General features: G+C 43.3%; 1 protein-coding gene across 1 annotated transcript in view; it reads left to right on the top strand.

Moving 5' to 3' along the window:
* SAMD12 (sterile alpha motif domain containing 12) overlaps positions 1-21,176 on the top strand; it is a 317,116-nt gene that overhangs the window by 270,477 nt on the left and 25,463 nt on the right. The window contains exon 5 of the mRNA XM_070942042.1: positions 16,369-16,451. Within this exon, the coding sequence (XP_070798143.1) occupies positions 16,369-16,451 (83 nt within the window). The remainder of the gene's footprint in view (positions 1-16,368; positions 16,452-21,176) is intronic.

Below are 21,176 nucleotides of genomic sequence, written 5' to 3' on the forward strand. Positions count from 1 at the left end.
CCCAGTATAAAACATGAAGGGATGCAGTGGCTCAGTGGCTAAGACACTGAGCTGGTCGATCAAAAGGTCGGCAGTTCAGTGGTTCGAATCCCTAGTGCTGCGTAACGGGGTGAGCTCCCATTACTTGTCCCAGCTTCTGCCAACTTAGAAGTTCGAAAGCACGTAAAAAATGCAAGTAGAAAAATAGGGACCATTTTTTTACTTGCATTTTGGTGGGAAGGTAACAGCGTTCGGTGCGCCTTTGGCATTTAGTCATGCCAGCCACATGACCACAGAGACGTCTTCGGACAGCGCTGGCTCTTTGGCTTTGAAACGGAGATGAGCACCGCCCCCTAGAGTCAGGAATGACTAGCACATATGTGTGAGGGGAATCTTTACCTTTACCTTTACCTTTAAAACATGAAATTATTACAACATGCATCTAACTATCCCCTCTCTGGACAAAAAGCCACAATGATAATTTTAAAAAAAGATAAATACTAGAAGTGAAAGAAAAGAATCCTATTCTTTGCGCCAGAAATCACAGGCAGGTGATCAGTTAATTGTCATTTCTAAATATCTTTTTTTTGTTTTTGTTTAGAGAAATGTGCCCAATTGGTAACATTGTTTGTTTTGTTTATGTTTATGTTTATGTTTTATTTGATTTGTATACCGCCCTACTCCCGAAGGACTCAGGGCGGTGAACAGCCAAGCAATAAGATACATAAATACAAAAATTTAAAAAACCAGTTAAAATCGAATTAAATCATTTTTTGGCCCAGACAAATTAAAACACCCCAATAATTTAAGAACAGATTTAAAATTTATATATTAAAAGAGGGAGGAGATTAGGCCAAGCCTGCTTGATGGAATAAAAGAGTTTTCACAGCGCGGCGGAAGGTGCGCAGATCCGGGATCCTCCGTATCTCTGGGGGGAGCTCATTCCAGATGGTAGGTGCCCCCACAGAGAAGGCTCTCCCCCTAGGGGTCGCCAGCCGACATTGTTTGGCTGACGGCACCCGGAGGAGTCCCTCTCTATGAGAGCGTACTGGCCGGTGGGAGGCTATTGGTGGTAGTAGGCGGTCCTGTAAATAACCAGGTCCTAAGCCATGGAGCGCTTTAAAGGTGGTAACCAAAACCTTGAAGCGCACCCGGAAGACCACCGGGAGCCAGTGCAGCTCGCGCAGGAGAGGTGTCACATGGGAGCGCCATGACGCTCCCATTACCACCCGCGTGGCCGCACTCTGCGCCAGTTGGAGCCTCCGGGTGCTCCTCAAGGGGAGCCCCATGTAGAGAGCATTACAATAGTCCAGGCGGGAGGTGACGAGGGCATGAGTGACTGTGCGTAACGAGTCCCGATCCAGAAAGGGACGCAACTGGCGAATCAGGCGAACCTGATAGAAAATCCTCCCGGTCACGGCCGTCAAGTGCTCTTCTAAAGACAGCCGTGAATCCAGGAGGACGCCCAAGTTGCGAGCCCTCTCCGTGGGGGCCAGTGATTCGCCCCCAATAGTCAGAGATGGCGTCAACTGACTATATCGGGACGTTGGAAACCACAGCCACTCGGTCTTGGATGGGTTGAGCCTGAGCCTGTTCCTCCCCATCCAGATCCGTACGGCCTCCAGGCACCGGGACATCACTTCAAGGGCATCGTTGGGGTGATCCGGGGTGGAGATGTACAGCTGGGTGTCGTCAGCGTACTGATGGTACTCCACCCCGAAACCACGGATGATCTCGCCCAGCGGCTTCACATAAATGTTGAACAGGAGAGGCGAGAGGACCGACCCTTGCGGCACCCCACATATGAGGGGCCTCGGGGTCAACCTCTGTCCCCCTGTCAACACAGACTGCGACCGGTCAGAGAGAAAGGAGGAGAACCACCGCAACACAGTGCCTCCCACCCCTAACTCTTCCAACCGGTGCAGCATGATACCATGGTCGATGGTATCAAAAGCCGCTGAGAGATCTAACAGGACCAGGACAGAGGAGCACCCCCTGTCCCGAGCCCTCCAGAGATCATCAACCAACGCGACCAATGCCGTTTCCATGCTGTACCCGGGCCTGAAGCCCGACTGGAACGGATCCAGATACGTTGTTTCATCCAGGTGCTGGGAGAACTGTTTCGCGACCACACTCTCAACAACCTTCGCCACAAAACGAAGGTTGGAGACCGGACGATAATTTACCAACATTGCCAGGTCCAGGGATGGCTTCTTGAGGAGAGGCCTCACCACCGCCTCTTTCAAGGCGGCAGGAAAGACACCCTCACCCAACGAAGCATTTATAATCCCCTGGAACCAGCCTCGTGTCACCTCCCGAGAAGCCAGCACTAACCAGGAGGGACATGGGTCCAATAAACAAGTGGTCGCGTTCAGTCTACCCAGAATCCTGTCCACATCCTCAGGGGTCACAGGATCAAACTCATCCCAGATAACATTCTCAAGACCTGCCCCTGTCCCTCCTCCTGAGACTACCCAGTCGGAGTCCAGATCTTCCCGAATCTGAGTGATTTTGTCATACAGATATTGAACAAAATCCTCGGCTCTACCCTCCAAGGGGTCCTCCCGCGCTTCCTGGTGGAGCAGGGAGCGGGTCACCCTAAACAGGGCGGCTGGGCGATTATCTGATGACGCAATAAGAGCAGCAAAATAACTACATTTCGCTGCTTTTATCGCCACTAGGTAAGTCCTAATATGAGATCTTACCAGTGTCCGGTCCGATTCAGAACGGCTGGCCCTCCAACTACTCTCTAAGCGTCTTTTCCGGTGCTTCAACTCCCTCAGCTCCTTGGTAAACCAAGGAGCTAAATGAGATCGGCGCCGGGTCAGAGGCCGCAAAGGCACGACCCGGTCCAGAGCTCCAGCGGCCGCCCTATCCCAGGCGGCCACTAGGTCTCCAGTCGGGGCGTGTGCCAGAGCCTCAGGGAATGGCCCAAGTTCCATCTGGAACCTATCAGGTTCCATCAGGCGCCTGGGGCGGAACCATCTTACCGGCTCCGCCTCCCTGCGGCGGGGTGTAGCGGTTCGAAGGTCGAGACGAAGGAGAGAGTGATCCGACCATGACAAGGGCTCGGTGACTATATCCCCTATCTCGAGATCACTCAACCACTGTCCAGAGACAAAAACCAGATCCAGCGTGTTTCCCCCTGTGTGAGTAGGGCCATGAATTAACTGGGTCAGGTCCATAGCTGTCATGGAAGCCATGAACTCCCAAGCCACCTCAGACGCCTCGCCCACGGACGGTAGGTTGAAATCCCCCATGACCATAAGCCTGGGGGTATCAACCGCCACCGCGGCGATGACGTTGAGTAGCTCGGGCAGGGCTGCTGCCACGTGGCAGGGAGCCAGGTATGTGATCAGCAAACCCATCTGAACCCCGTGGCCCCATTTCACGAGGAGGGATTCACAGCCGGGCGTCTGAGGGACAGTGGCCTTCCTCGGTTTCAGACCTTCCTTAATGATAACCGCTACCCCCCCGCCCCTCCCCTGTGACCTCGGCTGATGGAAGGCAAGGAAACCTGGAGGGCACATTTCAATGAGGGGAACCCCCCCCTCATGGCCCAACCAGGTCTCCGTAACACCTGCCAGGTCCGCACCCCCCTCCTGAATAAGATCACAAATGAGGGGGGCTTTATTTACTACGGACCTGGCATTGCACAACATCAGCTGAAGGCCCGGGCCCTGAGGGCCTGTGCAACCTGGAAAACGGGTGGAGCTTTGGGGGCCGGAGCACGCCATCGCTCGTAAACAGCGAGTGCGAGCTCCCCTAACACGATATGGCCCCCTGCTCCCGCCATATCTACCCCTCCCACCCACAGTATTGATATTCAAAACACTATCTGGATGAGCTCTAACCCCCCCCTCGATCCCGGGCCCACCCACCCCCACCGTGCTTCGCAGCCAGACCCGACCCCGACCCTCCCCCTTCTGGGTTTTCCCCCAAACCCACAACCTGAGTTCTAATTTGACCCTCCCCCTCCCTGAGGCCCCTTAAAAATTTAACTAAAAAATTTGATAAAAAAGCCCTCAACCCCCTAGTTTTCACATGCCACCTCTCTGGGTCCCAAAGCCCGTCATTGAGGTGGGCCCTCGATAACGATGAGGGCCACAACTGCGAGAGGGGGGAGTCTCGCAGCGCAAGCAAATCCGCAGTCGTGTACATCTCCCAGTGCAGTGATGGAGGAAGGGAGCTTAATCAGGGGTCTCAAGATGTATCATGGGGCCATATTGTTCAATGATGTACCATTGGTATCTCTACTGTCCTCCCACGACAGTAGGAGGGTTCTGACAATTTCAGCCAATGGGAACAGCGTCCAGTCCGCCCTCTCACGGCGGGACCCTCAAAGGGTCATAGATCGAAAAGTACTTCTCCCAGTGGCGAAAGTCCTGATGTGATAAAGAACCCCTCAGCATTGGTCTCATTGGTAAATTAGATCAAAGGCATCTTGATGCTGCTGCATAAAGTGCATTTGTTCACCAAGCCAGTTGCCTTATTTGAGCCTACATGTCCATTTTCTTGACATAGAGTAGTTCTTGACTTATGACCAAAATAAAATCCAGAATTTGTGTCATAAGTCATAACAGTTGTAAGTAAGGGCACCCAAGTGATTGGATCGAATTTTACATTTTTTTTGCAGCAACAGTTTTTAAGTGAACACTACTGTCATTAAATGAGTATGATAGTTGTTAAGTAAATCCATGGGGTTTATACCTAAAACCATCCAAAAAGGCTGGAAACCTGCAAAAAAACCCTCTCATAAATTACTGTTATATGACCATGGGATCTTCAGCGAGCCAGTTGCCAAACATCTGCAATGTGGTCATGTGACCACGGAGCTATGTACAGTGATTGGAACTCCAGAACTGAGTCATAAATAGCTTTTGGGGGATCCGATGTAATTTTGAACAATCACTAAGTATTCCGTTCTTAAGCAAGGAGTAATTTCACTGTAGTCAGTGGTGGTATTCAGCCAGTTCTATCTGGTTCGGACAAACCGGTAGCGCTGGCTATGGGAGGTTCCACCCACCCCACCCCCGGATGTAATCACATCCCATTTTTGACTCTCTGCACATGCACGGAAGGCACACACTCACATTTACGAACCGGTAGCAAAGGTAAGTGAATACCACTTACCTGTAGTGCAAGTGAAATAGCTTGAAATGTTGTTGGTTTGAGCTCCGAGCTTGGCGATTTGGTTGCAAACGTTTCGTCCCCGTTCAAGGAGACATATCCTCAATGCGCATTGAAGATGTCTCCTCAAATGGGGACGAAATGTTTGCAATCAAATTGCCAAGCTCGGAGCTCAAACCAACAACATAACTACCAAGCCGAGCTACTAATATTCAAAGACATTTCAACCATAGCTTGAAATCCTGTTGCCAGTTTTCAGCACAAATCCTTTACTTGCTTAGTGAAGATCTTGGTCACCTGGTCAAATATTACTCTTAACTACCAAATTTACTTCTTTCCCCACTGCTTAACTGCAGGTGTACCTCCAAAGAGAACCACATAGCATGCAAAATGCACACTCTCCTTTTTCTTCGTATACTATATTAGATTTATTCAACCTAGTCACTTCAGTCACTTCAAGTATCAAGATCCATGGGCTTCAATTCCCAGAATCCTCACAATTGGCCATGCAAATTGAGGAATTCTGGGAGGTGAAGTCTACAGATGTGGAAGGTGGCCATGTCGGTGAAGACTAGCCTAAGGTCATACGGTGGCCTTTGTGCTTGTCAATTATTTGAACCTGACTTCAAATCTGATCAGGGCAACAGCTTTTTTATGTGTTTTATACAAGCAAATATAGTTTGGTCTAAATCTAAACTAAAAAAATATTTGGTATTCTGAAATGTAAGTCTCTTACCGAATAGTATCATGAGTGAACCTCTGCTTTTTCATTCTAAAATCTCTCTCCATCTATTAATCAATCAGTCATGTTGGAATAAACTTGCGTGAGGATAAGGTAGCACTTCTGGAATACCGCTTGAATAAGTAATAGATTTGTCCCAAGATGAATCTCAGCTATAATTTTGACATAAATCATTATACCGCAGAGAAGAGTCAGTAGGAGTCTCAGCAAGAATTTGGTTCCTGTATATGTCTCACCAGAAGAGTTTTGCTAGATCAGGCCAAATACCTCTCTTGTCTTGTATCCTGTTTGGCACCGAATCTCAGGAAGCCGTAACCAAAATGTGAAGGTAATCATTACATCCCACTGGCACTCTGTCAGGGTAATGATGATTTAATAGCTGACCAGCTGCTGTAATGTTGTAATGCTGTAATACTGAAATGATGATGCAATGAGAATGAGTCAGCAGGGTTATTTAACTCTTATCACTTTAAGAGGTTGTATATATAAGAGAGGCCCTGTGAGGGCATCCCTCTCTCATGTGTGCTTCTGTGCTATAGTTGATGATTGATTGCCTGACTTTGCCTAGTACGTGTATGTATATATTCCTTGTAGATAAACCACTAATTGAAAGACAAACCTGTTTACTGTATTTTGCTCCTCGGTTGTGTCAAAATAGTCACACTGTGCACACTCTGACACCCTCATTGATTTTCTCTGAAACAAGAGTGTATTCAATATGATTAGTCTTCTTGAGGTTGCCTCACTCCCCATCTAAAGCCACCTTAGACATGAAGCACCACCAGATCTGGACTCTCCTTAATACACTTCCAGTTCTTTCACAAAGTGATCCTGTTTTTGAGAATTACAGCTAGTCCTTAATCTTGACCATTGATCCCTCATAGAGGAGTAGACCCCTCATAGAGAGGGGCTCCTCCAGGTGCCGTCAGCCAAACAATGTCGACTGGCAGCCCCTAGGGGGAGAGCCTTCTCTGTGGTGGCACCTACTATCTGGAATGAGCTCCCCCCGGAGATACGGAGGATCCCAGATCTACGCACCTTCCGCCATGCTTTGAAGACCTTTTTATTCCACCAGGCGGGCCTGGCCTAATCTTTTCCCTCTTTTCTTTTTAATATGCAAATTTTAATCAGTTTTTTAAATGATTGGGGTGTTTTAATCTGTCTGGGCCAAATTGTTTAATTCGATTTTATCATGTTTTTAAATTTTGTATTTATGTATTTTACTGTTTGGCTGTTCACCGCCCTAAGTCCTTCAGGAGTAGGGCGGTATACAAATCAAATAAAGATAAAGATAAAGATAAAGATAAAGATTGACCTCTTAATGACCAATTAATGTTCCAATGGACACACACCCCAATATACTTATGACTTGGTTCTGATGAAGCCCCCCCTGCAGTCACATGACTGCATTTTGGGCAGTTGGCAACCAACCCATATTTATAAGTTTTTGCAGCATTCCATGGTTATGTGATTTGCAACATTTTTGCTGAAAACCAGCATTTACTTCTGGGTTTTGGTAAAAATGCCCCATCACAAAAAATGGGTTCATTTAATGACCATAATGTTTGCTTAATGACCACTGTGTTCATTTAATGACCACTGATAGGCATGGTCATAAGAGTGACCTGCTTTACAACTGTCACAACTTATGAGCATAATGGGCAGGCTCCATGACAGTCATACATCAAGGACTATCTATCCTGAAGAAGGAAAGCAAACTTTACTTCTTGTAGATCCAATGATTTACACTAAAAGTAGAATCACTGCACAAGGTGTTTGTCAGAACTTTCCAGGGCTAAACCTTTTGCTTGGAGATCTATCCTATCCCTACCTTTAAGAGAATTCCTACCATTATTCTTAATTCTTAGATTAACACAGTCAAGAATATCATTTAATAACTTAATACCTCATAAAAATTCCTTCATACTTGCTTTCTCAAAACACTGTTATTTGTTGCTTTCTTTAATTCATTTTGATCTTTGTTCTTTCCTCTTCCCAATTCTGGATGTTCTTTTTATTTCAGAATTTGTTTTCATAAAGCTGGTCTGCCTTTCGTCATCTTGGTGTTAGTGGTCTTGAAGGCCTTGTGAGGAAAACTTGTGAAGTAGGCTTCTTAACAGTAGATGTTTCTCCCAGATGGGTGTTCTTTCAATTTGGTTTGCTTGGGAGAAGGGCAAAATTAAGCCTCGTTCTCACTACCAGCATTAAGCCTTTGCTACACCCTGATTATTTATGAGATTTCCTTTGAGGAATATGTCTTCAGGTCAGTGGTGGAATTCAATTTTTTTTTACTACTGGTTCTGTGGGCATGGGTTGGGCATGGTATGGCTTGGTGGGCGTGGCCTGGTGGGCATGGCAGGGGAAGGATACTGCAAAATCTCCATTCCCTCCCCACTCCTGGGGGAAGGATATTGCAAAATCTCTATTCCCACCCCACTCTGGGGCCAGCCAGAGGTGATATTTGTTGGTTCTCTGAACTACTCAAAATTTCCGCTACCAGTTCTCCAGAACCTGTCAGAACCTGCTGAATTTCACCCCTGCTTCAGGTGTAATAAAGAGGAATCTATGTCCTTTATTGCAGTTTCTGCATTATCGATTCTCTGAATAGGTACTTGCATTTTTAAAAAAATTTCTGAATGTATATATTTTTTTACCATTTCATCTGATCAGCACTATATCTGGATTCTACAGATACAGAGAATCAGAATAAACAAATTATAGCATAGTTTGATCCTTATTTCATTGATTCCTAGCAAGAATGACAGGTCTTCTGGAAAGTGTTACTACAACCAGTCTTTCCACAAAAGAGGGTTTAAAGTAGGGGCATCCAACTTTGGCAACTTTAACACTGTGGACTTCAACTCCCAGAATTCCTGATTTAAACCCTCACTCTCTTTTGTGAAAAGACTGGTTATAGTCTGCCTGGAGAATTCTGGGAGTTAAAGTCCACTAATCTTTAAGTTGCCAAGATTGGACATCCCTAGCTTAAAGATTCAAATAGGTATATTTGCACAGTAGAGAGGATTGTTGATCAGGATATCAAAACTAGTCTGTTGGCCAACAGTTGGGGATTATTCTCAGCTTTTATCAACACTTCCAGCAAAGAATTAACATACAAGTTAAAAATGCAAGGGAGCCAAAACCTATCCTTGCTTCACTCGTTTTTAATGAGGATTCAATTTCCAAAATGTCACAGCAGATTTGTACCGTCTATTCTTTCCATACAGTTTCATAATCAGTATCAAAAGTTGTCACTGATAGAGGAGGCATCTAATTTCTCTCATAACCTATCTGTAGAGATCAAATCAAAAGTTGCCTTTAAGTCAATGAAGGCAAGAAAGATGATATCCTGAGGGGGATTAATGCATTTTTCTGTTACATCTTGAGGAATAAAACATTGATCTAGTGTCAACTATTCCTCCTAAGATATTGCTCTCAGCTTGTTCTTCCACTGAGATATTGTCCTGCCTCGTCCAATATTTACTACTTTTGCCTCCTGTACTCAGCCAGCTGATAGAGTGAATACTCGTCAGATTCCTCCTATCTCGTTTTTATCTACTACTAGCTGATAACCCGGCGTTGCCCGGGTATTTATTTATCCCAATCCTGTATTAGACAGGAAGAGCAACTTCAGCCTGAGCCCTGATTTCGGTGAGAATTAAATTAGTTAAAAATGTTTTTCCTGTGCCCCCAGAAGTGTCAAATAAAATGATATTACCTTGTTGTTTTGCTAGCTGATCCACGATCATTTGGTATGCTTTTTTCTGATCTTGATTTAGAAGTGGCTTCTTGTCCGCGATATATGCAGTTAGCTGTTCGACGTTGTAGTTCTTTTTTCGTATGTAATCTGTGTGACGTATGTCGTATCGGTCTTGTAGTGGTGCAGGCAGGCCAAGTTGCAGTAATGTTTAATTGATCATGGCCATACATTTGTCCTCAAGAATAATCAAAGCCTTGTTGAAAATGTCTGGACCAAATGTAATTTCTAATGTTGGATTTTCCCCCTTACCAGAGGGAGCCCCCTTGTGGAGTACTGAGAAGCCGTTGCCATGGCAACTCCACTGTGCTGCACAGTAGAAGTCATTTTAAGGCACAACAGGCTGTATCTTAGCAGAACACACACCTTGAGGGGTATTAGGGGTGTCTTACCCCCAGTATTTCTTTCCAGAGAGTAAGTCATCTGTGTACCAAGTTTGGTTGAAATTGCTCAAAGCGTTCCAGAGTTATGCTGGAACATACACACACACAGCCATATATATATATATATATAGGTGGAGCCATCTCAGAATACCAGCACCAGATTTGAAATTCCAACGTCAGTTAGTGCAAAATGACTGCTAATATAAGCCTGATGATGGCAGATGGGATTCTGCCGAAACGTCGCTTCTACCCTTTTAGGGATATATCCACAATTACACGGGAAGAAACCCGAAATATTAACTATACACATATATATATATATATATGTATATATATATATATGTATATATATATGTGTATATATACATATGTATATATATATATGTATATGATTGATGATGGATCTACACCAGTTCTCAAAGAAAGAGCAGTCACATTTACCTTGAACAGATCTGCTAAAGTCAGATCACCCTCAATTGCTTTGCCTTGGGATTTTTCAATTGTAAAATAAGTTTAACCATCTCAGGGGTTAAACTCAGGAACAGGGGATCGGTCTCTTGACTTCAGGGTGAACATTATGTGAAAACTGAGCAATTTGGAGCATTGCTGAAAGAGGTATGAAAATATTCAACCCAAGCCTGCACACTTTTGATGTCTAATCCTTTCTCTACCTTAAGGTAAGACTACCAAGGCCATAGTGTGGTGTGGAACAGCAGGCTGCTTGAGAAAATTACAGGAACCCGTGTTGCTTCATTTCTCCTCCCATTTGAGCCTTTTCTCCAGCATCAGCACGGCCAGAGTTGCCAATAAAAGAGCAACCTTAAACCAGTTGACTGCTCCTTAGCGAGCACAGCAAGCATAAAATTGCTGTCCAAGCATCCTGCAGGTATCTTAACCAAGGTCAAAATGAAGTGAAAAGGCATCACCATTATCACCCCACTTCCTTTTAACTGAGATAGGGCAAGATGATATGATGACTTCTCAAGCTTCACATTAATTGGATCAGGTCTCTCAACTGCCATTAAGATACTTTGGGCAATCCTGAACTTGGATAAAGCTTCCCAGCATGGGTTGGTTAAAAATGAACATCACATCACTATCCCAACAGTTTATAGCCATGGACAGTTAAGACTGATGCCGTGACTTACAGTAACTTACCCCCACATTTTCTGTGGTGGAATGGTAAACTTGCCTTCCCACAATCAATTCTAAGTGGCAACTGCTCATTTACATTCTCTACATCCCAGCCTGTCTCGTTCCTAATATTATTTATTTGTTTATTTTATTTATTTACTTATTTATTTTGTCAAGCATATATAAGATAACAGGTAAAAGTATAAACATAATTTGAGTACATGAAAAGAGTAAGTAAAAAAGGAATATTAGGACAGGGACGGTAGGCACGCTGGTGCACTTATGCACGCCCCTTACAGACCTCTTAGGAATGAGATGAGGTCAAATTGACAGCAATATCAAAGGATTGCCTTTGGTAAAATGGAGATTGAGGAATGAGTGAGCCTGTCTTTTTCCTAATATTCCACAATCAAAGCACATTCTTGTAAACATAGCACAGAAAGGACATCTCTCACCTTCTCATCACATTTTATGAGATATCTTGGTATACCTGCAGGTCATATTCAGCAGTGGTCCCCCATGGACCGATGGCAGGGGGGAGGGCATGGTTTGATGCTCGTCCCCACTGCTTGGGCAAATGGAACTTCACACGTTCATCCACTGCTTGCGCAAACTGGTTTCCAATTGTCCACGGATCGATACCAGCCATGGACCAGAAGTTGCGACTCCGATATGCAGTATTTCCATCCTCGGGAAATTATTGTTTGTTCTGTTAGTACAATAGACTTATAGTAGCACCATTGTGCTTTGAAACTGTATGGCCATAATGTCTCAAAGATGCTTTTCAAAAGGTAACTGGACTTTCTTGTTTCCCCCTAAACCCCCCCCCCAAAGATATTTCACTTCTCATCCAAGAAGCTTCTTCAGTTTTGGCTGAATGGTGAGCAATGGAAGTATATATTTGTTTCTTAGGAGGAATCTGGTTATTAGCACTCTGAAAGTCGATCATGGGACAACCATGACCTGGATAATTGAGAATTTTCAAAGACATGTATGGCCATAATTTTCATTCAGCTGTTTCTGGAAAACTCTTGACTTCTTTCTATTCCAATGCTTCTATGTCTAAATTAATATAGGTAGGGGCCTGGTCTTTCTACATATAAAGACAAATCATTGGGTGCTGTAACAAGGCCCATTCTCTCATATCCTTAACATATGTCAATCATAATAATAAATAGAATAGAATAGAATAGAATAGAATAGAATAGAATAGAATAGAATAGAATAGAATAGAATAGAATAGAATAGAATAGAATAGAATAGAATAGAATTCTTTATTGGCCTATGAGGCCCCTCATTTGTGGGGTGCCCCAGGGGTCGGTCCTCTCGCCTCTCCTGTTCAACATCTATATGAAGCCGCTTGGGAAGATCATCCGTGGTTTTGGGGTGCGGTATCATCAGTACGCTGATGATACCCAGCTTTTTATATCCACCCCAAACCAGCCCAGTGATGCCCTCGACATGATGTCCCGTTGTCTGGAAGCGGTACGGACCTGGATGGGGAGGAACAGGCTTCGACTCAACCCTGCCAAGACTGAGTGGCTGTGGGTACTGGCATCTTGTTCCGATCGAGATGTTCCATCGCTGACCATCGGGGGTGAGGTGTTACCCCCTGTGGATAGGGCCCGCAACTTGGATGTCCTCCTGGATTCACAGTTGTCTCTGGAAGACCATGTGATGACTGTGACCAGGGGGACATTTGCCCAGGTTCATCTTGTGCGACAGTTGCGCCCTTACTTGGACCAAGATGCCCTACGCACCGTTACTCATGCGCTGGTCACCTACCATCTTGACTACTGCAACGCTCTCTACCTAGGGCTGCCCTTGAAGACCACTCGAAGGCTTCAGCTGGTGCAGAATGCAGCCGCGCGGGTTGTGATGGGAGCATCCTGACACTCCCATGTTACACCCCTCCTGCGCGGCTTGCATTGGTTACCGGTTGCCCTTCGGGTGAGGTTCAAAGTGCTGGTTATCACCTATAAAGCCCTTCATAGCCTAGGCCCAGGATATCTGTCGGACCCCCTGCAGCCAGCGACAATCCCCAGTCGCTCGGTGCGTTCCCACAGACAGGGCCTCCTCAGGATGCTGTCGGCCAGACAGTGTCGGCTGGCGACCCCCAGGGGGAGAGCTTTCTCTGTGGGCGCGCCCACCCTCTGGAACCAACTTCCGTTGGAGTTCCGGATGGCCCCTGACCTTCTCTCGTTCCACTGCAAGTTGAAGACCTGGTTGTTCCGTAGCCTGGACTGACGGGGGGGGGGGGGTTAATGAATTTTAAACTGTTTTAAATTGGGTTTTAATTTTATATCGTTTTAATAAGGAATTATGCATTTTACCGTTGTGAGCCGCCCTGAGTTCTCGGAGATAGGGCAGCATATAAATTGCATAAAATAAATAAAATAAATAAATAAAGTGTGATTGGACACACAAGGAATTTATCTTGGTGCATATGCTCTCGGAGTACATAAAAGAAAATATACATTCATCAAGAATCATAAGGTACAACACATAATGTTAGTTGTAGGGAACAAATAAGCAATCATATCATATTAGGAAACAGTCAGTATAAATTATTCATTTTACTCATCTGCACATATATTTGTTTCAGTGCTGGTACTTCTGGTACCATCCATGGAGATCCATGAATACCTCTTCCTGAGATGATATGACAATTTCTAGAGAGAAGTGACACCTTTTTTTTTGCAGGGGTATCTTTTGTTCCATTGGTATGAAGGCTCAAAGTAATGGTAGATGCTTCCCTAAAGGAGCAATGTCCATATTTGGAGAGTCTTGCACCACTAGGAACCTTCCAGCGAGGTTATACAGGAACAATATCATGGTTCTTTGATAAGTCGACAAATGGAATAAAGTTTTGTCTTGTGGTGTCTATGGTAGACTTTCTGGAGTTGGTTGCATTCAAAGGGACTCTCTACCTATATATTTCTCAAGCAACTACATGTCTTTTGCCCAGTTGCTTGAATTGATTCAACAGTGTGGAAATGGAATGAATAGAAATCAGATACATTTCTTGTTTGATGTCTATTTTAAGAATGAAAACAAATTTACATCATGCTGTTTGCATTCCCATATATCACTTATTGCAAAATCCTTCTGGATCATGATTTTCTGTGGATTGTTCTTATATTCCTATGAACAGAAATATTATTCATTTCAGTCCATTCTTCTCCTATTCGAGAGATGGAAATAGATTTTTCTCATACCATGTTTGGCATAATTATCATAGTTTGCTCCATCTCTCCAGTTATCAATGAGTATTTTACTACTTTCTTCCACCAAAAGAATTTCAATTGTATGTTTACTGCTTCATATTATCTTTTTTCTTTAAAAAAAAGCATTAAAATTTAAAATCTTCCTTTACATGTTTACTTGTCAGTCGTCTCAACATACTGATTTCCTTTCTGAAGTTCACTTGCATTTATTTATTTATTTTCTTCTGCAGCCAATGGTCAAAAACTTTCTAAAAGGCATACTTAATTTGCATCCTCAAGTACCAAACCTGGTCTCTGATTGGATTTATTTTTGCCTTATTGATTTAATGAATAAATAGTTTGATCTGTTGGCAACATGTGCCATAGATATATTATATTAGAAGTAAGTGCTTTGAATTGCTAAGGCTCATGGGAATAGTGAGTTATGTTCTTTAAGAATAGATATCCCATATATAACAGAAAAAGGGATGCAATGGCTCAGTGGCTAAGACACTGAGTTTGCCGATCAAAAGATCGGCACTTCAGTGGTTCGAATCCCTATGCCGCATAATGGGGTGAGCTCCCATTACTTGTCCCAGCTTCTGCCAACCTAGCAGTTCGAAAGCACGTAAAAAATGCAAGTAGAAAACTAGGGACCACCTTTGGTGGGAAAGTAACAGCATTCCGTGCGCCTTTGGCATTTAGTCATGCCAGCCACATGACCACAGAGACGTCTTCAGACAGCGCTGGCTCTTCGGCTTTGAAACGGAGATGAGCACCGCCCCCTAGAGTCGGGAACGACTAGCACATATGTGTGAGGGGAACTTTTATCTTTACCTTATATAACAGAAGAGTTTGATTGCCATGTAACTAGAGCTAATCTTTTTATTGTTTTACAAATGAGAATATTGTCCTTTCCATCTTTTATCGGAATACTTTTTGCCAATTGGAGTTTTCCTCAGGAAAGTTGGTATATCATCCCAAATTTTCCCCCCAAATTTTTTCCCATCTACTCTTGATTTGTTAGCTAAGCATTTCTTCTGGCACATATCTGCTACTTTTCTGAAATACATTTCTTTGCCAAATCTCTGTGATTTGGGTAAAATAATGAACCTCCATTAGACTATTGGAGAAATGTTTAGGCAGAGAAGGATGCATTTTAGGAAAAGAGACACTGATCTGCCTCTGGACATTCAGTTTTCTTTTCTCTATCAGCGTGAATCATAAGAGACCACAGTCAAAAATAATTTATCATCTACAATAACTGCGATTTTTGAGTAGCCATCTGTGTATTTACATTTTGGTGTTTTGCTGGGTTATTTTTCACTAAGGAGAACAGGTGTGCACATGCTGAGTTCCACCAAATTTTTCAGTTTTTAAAAGGTTGCTACTGAAGTACAGGTAGTTCTTGATTTATGACCAGAATAGAGCCCAAAACTTATGTGGCTAAACAAGACATTTGTTAAGTGAGTTTTGCCCCATTTAATGACCTTTCTTGCCACAGTTGTTAAGTGAATCACTGCAGTTATTAAGTTAGTGACATGGTTGTTCAATGAAACTGGCTTTCCCATTGACTTTGCTTGTCAGAAGGTCACAAAATTTGATCACATGACCCCAGGATGCTGCAACTGTCATAAATATGTTGACAAACATCCAAATTTGAATTACATGACTACGGGGATGCTGCAATGATTCTAAGTGTAAAAAATGCTCATGTGTCCCTTTACTCAGTGCTGTTGTAACATTGAACAGTCACTAAATTAATGGCTGTAAATTGAGGACTACCTGTAGTGTGATGATACCAATTTTCATTGGTGTGGATATACAGATCACCACTGATACCTCAGTTACAGGTAAGTAACCATTCTTATCTCTATCAAATTTTTCTATGTATCCTTCAGAATCCTTCAGCTGATGATATTACCTAGTCTGGTAATGAAATGCTCAGAAACTAAATTGAAACAAGCTTGGAGAACAAAGCCACTGCCAAAATCTAAAACTCGAGCTACAAGTATTTTCTATTATTTCATCCTTCAGAATTTTCTAAATCCTCTGACTGGAAGCTGGCAAATGCAGAGCAACACCTTGTACAGAGACCAAACTTGCAACCACTTCAGAAGGTGAGTAATTGTGTGCCTTTGCTCACTCTCTATCTCCCCTCAGTGTTCATTGGCTAACCTCTTCAAAGCTGAGGCAGGTAGAACTACTCACTGATTAGAAATTGTTGAGAATATTCAGAGTTTGGGTTGTAGGTTTTGGCAGGGTTCTGTTCTCTGAGCTTGCTGTTTAGCTCCTAGACGTTTTGTTACCAAACTAGGTAACATCTTCACCGGGGTTTTGGGTGAAGTATCTCATCCAGTTTCTTCTCTGCTTATCTATGTCCTGTGTGGTGTTGTGGTCAGTTGGTCATGTGACCATCTGTTTGTGGGGCACTCACTGATTCCTCTGTGGGAAGAACTGAAAGGAAGTGAACAAGATTTGTTGTAAGAAAGCAACCTGCTCCCTTAATAGGTTACTTGAGGTCCCTTGACTTTTAACACAATTGTAGGCAATCTATAGCCCTCCAGATATTGCTACACTCCATGATTACCCAGTATGTGGTAATGATGAAAGTTCAAAAGAAAACTCTAAAGTTTTCACACCTCTGCTCTAACTAGTTAATTATCTTATTGGTGGTTCTCACTGACAAAGAGAGAACTTTATGTACTTCATGCTGATAAAGAGTTTACGAACCATCAGATGGATTTGTAACTGGCTGACAAATCTTACTCAACAAGTAGTCCTTAATGGTACTACATCTACACGGAAGGAAGGAAGCAGTGGGGTACAAAAGGTTCCGTCTTAGGCCCAGTACTCTTCAATATCTTCATAAACGACCTACATGAGGAAATAGAAGGGGAACTTACCAAATTTGTGGATGATACTAAGCTGGCAGGAATAGCCAACACCCTAGATCAGTGATGGCGAACCTTTTCAGCACCGAGTGCCCAAACCAGAACACGCGTTTTGGGGGCCATTTTCAGGATGTTTTGCAGGTGTTTTTCAGGCCAAAAGCACCCTGAAAAACAGTCTGAAAAAGGCCCCAAATTGGCCCAAAAACGGCCTGTTTTCTGGCCATTTTTCAGGCTGCTTTCAGGCTGTTTTCCGGCACTCCGGCGCCTGCGAAGACCAGCTGGCCGGAAACCAGAAGAGCAGCTGGTGATGGCGCACGTGCCCACAGAGAGGGCTCTGTGTGCCACCTCTGACATGCGTGCCATAGGTTCACCATCATGGCCCTAGATGATAGGCTCAAGATCCAGAGGGATCTTGACAGACTTGAACACTAGGCGCTATCTAACAAAATGAAATTCAATGTAGAGAAAAGTAAAGTCCTCTTAGGTAAGAAAAACCAAAAGTACACATAAAGACTGGGTGAAACCAGGCCTAGTAGCAGTACCTGTGACAGGGATCTTGGAGTCTTAGAGGACAACCTTTTGCTGTGCAACGGCAGCAAAAAAAAAAAAAGCCAATGCAATCCTAAATTGCATTAACAGAGGGATTCAATCACGATCAAGTGAGGTACTAATAACTCTCTATAAAGCCTTAGTAAGACCATGCCTAGAATACTGCATCCAGTTTTGATCACCACACTATAAAAAAGACGCTGAAACTCTAAAAAGAGTGCAGAGAAGAGCAACCAAGATGATTAGGGGACTGGAGGCTAAAACATACAATGAACGGTTGCAGGAACTGGGCATGGCTAGACTAGTGAAGAGAAGGACCAGGGGAGACATGATAGCAGTCTTCCAATATTTGAGAGGCTGCCACAGAGAGGAGGAGGTCAAGCTATTTTCCAAAGCACCTGAAGGCCAGACAAGGAATAATGGATAGAAACTGACCAAGGAGAGATTCAACCTAGAAATGAGGAGGAACTTTCTGACAGTGAGAGCAATCAACCAATGGAACAGCTTGTCTTCAGAAGTTGTGGGAGCTTCATCGCTGGAAGCTTTCAAGAAGAGACTGGACTGCCATCTGTCAGAAATGGTATAGGGTTTCCTGCTTGGGCACGGGGTTGGACTAGATGACCTACAAGGTCCCTTCCAACTCTGTTAATCTGTTAAATCTGTTAACTTCCTGCATAATTTTTACAAATTCCAGCAGTGCTTTTTTGGAATCGACAAGATGGAAATATTCTATGGATGGATTCTAGTTGAAGGCCATTCAGTCAAAGTTCATATCCATAAGTTTTTTTTTAAAGTGCCATAGACAAGAAAATTCTTATATCTAAGCAAGCCCAGTCAAAAAGTTTTCTAACACTGCTCTTCATGGAACACATCACACAATTTTGATGAGCCATGATTGACAAATGTATTCTCAGTAAAGGAGAGGTGTTTGTTTGTTTTTTCTATTTTTGTCACTTAGCCATTCTATCTGCTGTGCAGGTAGGAAGATATAATTCATCACAGTTGAAGGAACATGCATGTGTGTGTGATTGGAGGCAGAAGAAAGGATATTGCATCCCTAGATGGAGTGAATCATTTATTTCGCCCTACTAGAGACTTCTTTTTATAGCGTCATTCTGGGTCCAGCTAAAAGAATATATGGCAAAAATGAATGACAAAGCAGATGGTGGAATAGAAATAAGGACCCGCTTAATTCAAATTTCTAGTCTGTGGCATTCTTGGGATTGAGGGGGAGCTGAATAATATGGGGCTGCAAATGTAAGCCCATTTGGGCCAGACATGATGTTGATGTTATGCTTCAGTCATATCCAACTCTTGGCGATTTTATGGTCTGGGTCTCTCTAAATCTTCCAATCTTGCACTACTTCTTTGAGTTGTTCTATGCTCTGCTGGTGTCAGCTTTAATGGTGTCCAGCCAACTGTGTTCTTTTTATATATATATAATTTTTATTAAACAGTTTGTCTTTAAAAACAACACAAAAAACATAATATCGTCACCGCTACTGGCTCGGCGGAACCGGGCAGAACCGGGAGGAACCCACCACTGAGTGAGACATTTGTTAAGTGAGTTTTGCTTACTCACTTTAAGAGTGAGTCACATTTTATGATCTTTCTTGCCACAGTTGTTAAGTGAATCATTGTAGTTGATAAGTTAGTAACCCAGTTGTTAAGTGAATCTGGCTTCCCCATTGATTTTACTTTTCAAAAGGTGATCACATGACCTTCGGACACAGCAATGGTCATAAGTATGAACCAGTTGCCAATCATCAGATTTGAACATTGGGCACTATCTAACAAAATGAAATTCAATGGTGAAAAAGTAAGGTTCTACATTTAGGCAAGAAAAACAAAATGCACAGGTACAGCATATGTGGTAGTAACTGTGAGAGGGATCTTGGAGTCCTAGTGAATAACCATTTAAATATGAGCCAGCAGTGTGCAGCAAGAAGGACTAGGGGAGACATGATAGCAGTGTTCCAATATCTCAGGGCTACCACAAAGAAGAGGGAGTCAATCTATTCTCCAAAGCACCCGAGGGCAGGACAAGAAGCAATGAGTGGAAACTAATCAAGGAGAGAAGCAACTTAGAACTAAGGAGAAATTTCCTGAGAGTTAGAACAATTAATCAGTGGAACAATTTGCCTCCAGAAGTTGTGAATGCTCCAACACTGGAAGTTTATAAGAAGAGATTGGATAACCATTTGTCTGAAGTGGTGTAGGATTTCCTGCCTGGGCAGGGGGTTGGACTAGAAGACCTCCAAGGTCCCTTCCAACCCTGTTATTCTATTCTATTCTATTCTATTCTATTCTATTCTATTCTATTCTATTCTATTCTATTCTATTCTTGATCACATGATCATGGGCTGATGCTACAAAGGTTGTAAGTGTGACAAATGGTCCTAAATCATTTTTTCAGTGCCATTGCAACTTTGAACAGTCATGAAATGAACTGTTGTAAGTCAAAGACTTCCTGTAATCTACATCTACAAAACCTTCTTAGGAAGGCTCTTAACATAGAGGACAATGAAAGACCTGGGTTAATGCTGGCCTAGGACAGCCTTAAACAATTCCAGCATTTCCAAATAGCACACAGGATTTCTGAAGCATTCCTTCCTTTTCCAAAAAACCGTTTCAAAAAGAGGTGCAGTTGGGTGCGTCCACAAGTGCGGGCAAGTCAGCTGTATTTTTCCATCCAAGAGGGCCAACTTTTTAAGTACGAGATGTTCATTTCAGTGTCGGTATATGGTACAATATGAGCCAACACCCTGTGTGTATTCTTCAGTAATCTAGAAGTGTCTCCCCATTCAAAGAAGGAATTGATTCAATTCCCCTCCCCAACTGCCTGTTATTTCCTTTTCTTTCTTCTCTCCACTTCCCCTATTGTACTTTGAGCTTTCTTTTTTCAGTTTAACATTTCTGGTGATGATTCAACGATGGGAGTTAAAGCTAGACTTGGTGCTGCTTGAAGGCAAGGTGTGATCTGTAAATCTTGGCGGTTGACACTAAGTAAAATAGAGGCATTCCTTAAAAAAGGAAAGACTTCTGTATCACTGGGACTCATCCAGTTTAGGGATTAGAGCTATAAATTAACTCCTCGGTCTAATTTCAAAATCTCTTTATGAACAGTCAGTTTAGATCACTGTCCCTTTCCTAACAACCCAGTGGGAATGGAGAAAGAACAGAGGGAAAGAGATGGGAAATGAGTTGGCAGAGGAGATTAACCTGTTCATATTTTGCTTTGGACTCGCCAAAATTGACTTTGACTCAAGTATTTATCGTGAGACCCACAACTGATTCTCTTGAAGGAATTTAGTTATTAATAACCCCTCTCCCAAAAAATGGGTTTCATGTCTGGCCGTGATTTATCTTACACTTTTAATTCAGATTGAAATAACTGACCTG

The sequence above is a fragment of the Pituophis catenifer genome, unplaced genomic scaffold (genome assembly GCF_029215685.1).
Source record: "Pituophis catenifer annectens isolate HBS135680 unplaced genomic scaffold, rPitCat1.0.hap2 SCAF_3, whole genome shotgun sequence".
Taxonomy (NCBI): domain Eukaryota; kingdom Metazoa; phylum Chordata; class Lepidosauria; order Squamata; family Colubridae; genus Pituophis; species Pituophis catenifer.